General features: G+C 45.5%; 1 protein-coding gene across 1 annotated transcript in view; it reads left to right on the top strand.

Annotated features, from left to right (window-relative positions):
• LOC119581655 (rhodopsin-like) overlaps window positions 1-1288 on the top strand; it is a 5135-nt gene extending 3847 nt beyond the window's left edge. The window contains exon 2 of the mRNA XM_037929779.1: window positions 65-1288. Within this exon, the coding sequence (XP_037785707.1) occupies window positions 65-1195 (1131 nt within the window). The 3' untranslated portion in view covers window positions 1196-1288. The remainder of the gene's footprint in view (window positions 1-64) is intronic.
• Window positions 1289-1603: the final 315 nt, after the last annotated feature.

Raw genomic sequence — 1603 nt, 5'->3', positions numbered from 1 at the left:
CATGTGTGTACCATTTATTTATCAGCAATCATGTAATATGTACTGATTCTGAAATCAATTGCAGATGTCTTGGAACCAACCACCTCAGGACACTGTCCTTCCATCCACCAATCCTTATGGCAACTATACAGTGGTAGACACGGTGCCAGAAAGTATGCTCCATATGGTACATTCCCATTGGTATCAGTTCCCTCCTATGAATCCCCTCTGGTATGGACTACTCGGCTTTTGGATGGTGATTATGGGATCACTGTCCCTGGCTGGTAACTTCGTAGTCATCTGGGTATTCATGACGACAAAAGCCTTACGATCACCTGCCAATCTTTTGGTCGTCAACTTGGCCATCTCCGACTTCTTCATGATGCTCACCATGACTCCTCCTCTTCTGGTCAATGCTTATTGGGGAACATGGATTCTCGGCGGGTTCTTTTGTGAGATCTACGGTTTCCTCGGTTCCTTCTTCGGCTGTGTGTCCATCTGGTCTATGGTCTTCATCACTGCTGACCGATACAATGTCATCGTCAAGGGAGTATCTGCTGAACCTCTCACATCTGGTGGAGCCATGTTAAGGATTGCTGGTACTTGGGGCTTCACTCTTGCTTGGTGCCTTCCTCCCTTCTTCGGATGGAACCGTTATGTGCCTGAGGGTAACATGCTTGCCTGTGGAACTGACTACCTGACAGAAACTGAACTCTCCAGGAGTTATCTGTACATCTACTCAGTATGGGTATATCTTTTCCCTCTTGCATACATCATCTACAGTTACACCTTCATCGTTAAGGCTGTTGCTGCTCACGAGAAGGGAATGCGAGAACAAGCCAAGAAGATGGGAGTAAAGTCCTTGAGAAGCGAGGAAGCCCAAAAGACCTCAGCTGAATGCCGTCTGTGCAAGGTTGCTCTCATGACCGTCACCCTGTGGTTCGTGGCATGGACCCCATACTTCATCATCAACTGGGGAGGAATGTTCAACAGGCCCATGGTTACTCCTCTTTTCTCTATCTGGGGTTCCGTCTTCGCCAAGGCCAATGCCGTCTACAACCCTATTGTGTACGCCATCAGTCATCCTAAGTACCGAGCTGCCCTTGAGAAGAAGCTGCCTTGCTTTGCCTGTAACACTGAAGGTAGAGACGGTGGTGGCTCTGATGCTGGATCCACTGCCACTGCACAGAGCACTGAGAAGGCTGAGTCTGCCTAAAAACCTCTCTTTTGGATATTCTGATGAAAAGGTGCATTAACCCCCCCCCCCACCCAACCCCTGTTAGTTAAAATAAACGTTCCCAGCATCGAATATTTGATTTTCAGTGTACTACTACCTTACCTCTTTTGGACTCATGGGATACATAATACTTCCACTGTCTTATACCCTGTAACAAAAGTGACTAGTGTGCATGAAATTGTCATCTGTTAGGAGCTGATTACAGTAGAGCTTATAACACATGACTTTAGTGAGAAATTGGGACTAAATAAGTAACTCACTTTTTATACTGCTTTTATCATATAAAAGTTGTATTCTAAAGTGACATTGTGACTTGTTTCATGAATATACGTTAAGCTGCAAATAACGTCCACATAACATGATATATTCCACGTGTCCTATTGTACT

This window comes from Penaeus monodon, chromosome 15, assembly GCF_015228065.2.
Source record: "Penaeus monodon isolate SGIC_2016 chromosome 15, NSTDA_Pmon_1, whole genome shotgun sequence".
Classification (NCBI taxonomy): domain Eukaryota; kingdom Metazoa; phylum Arthropoda; class Malacostraca; order Decapoda; family Penaeidae; genus Penaeus; species Penaeus monodon.
The sequence above is the reverse complement of the archived record's forward strand: the minus strand, read 5'-3'. Positions and strand labels throughout refer to the sequence as shown.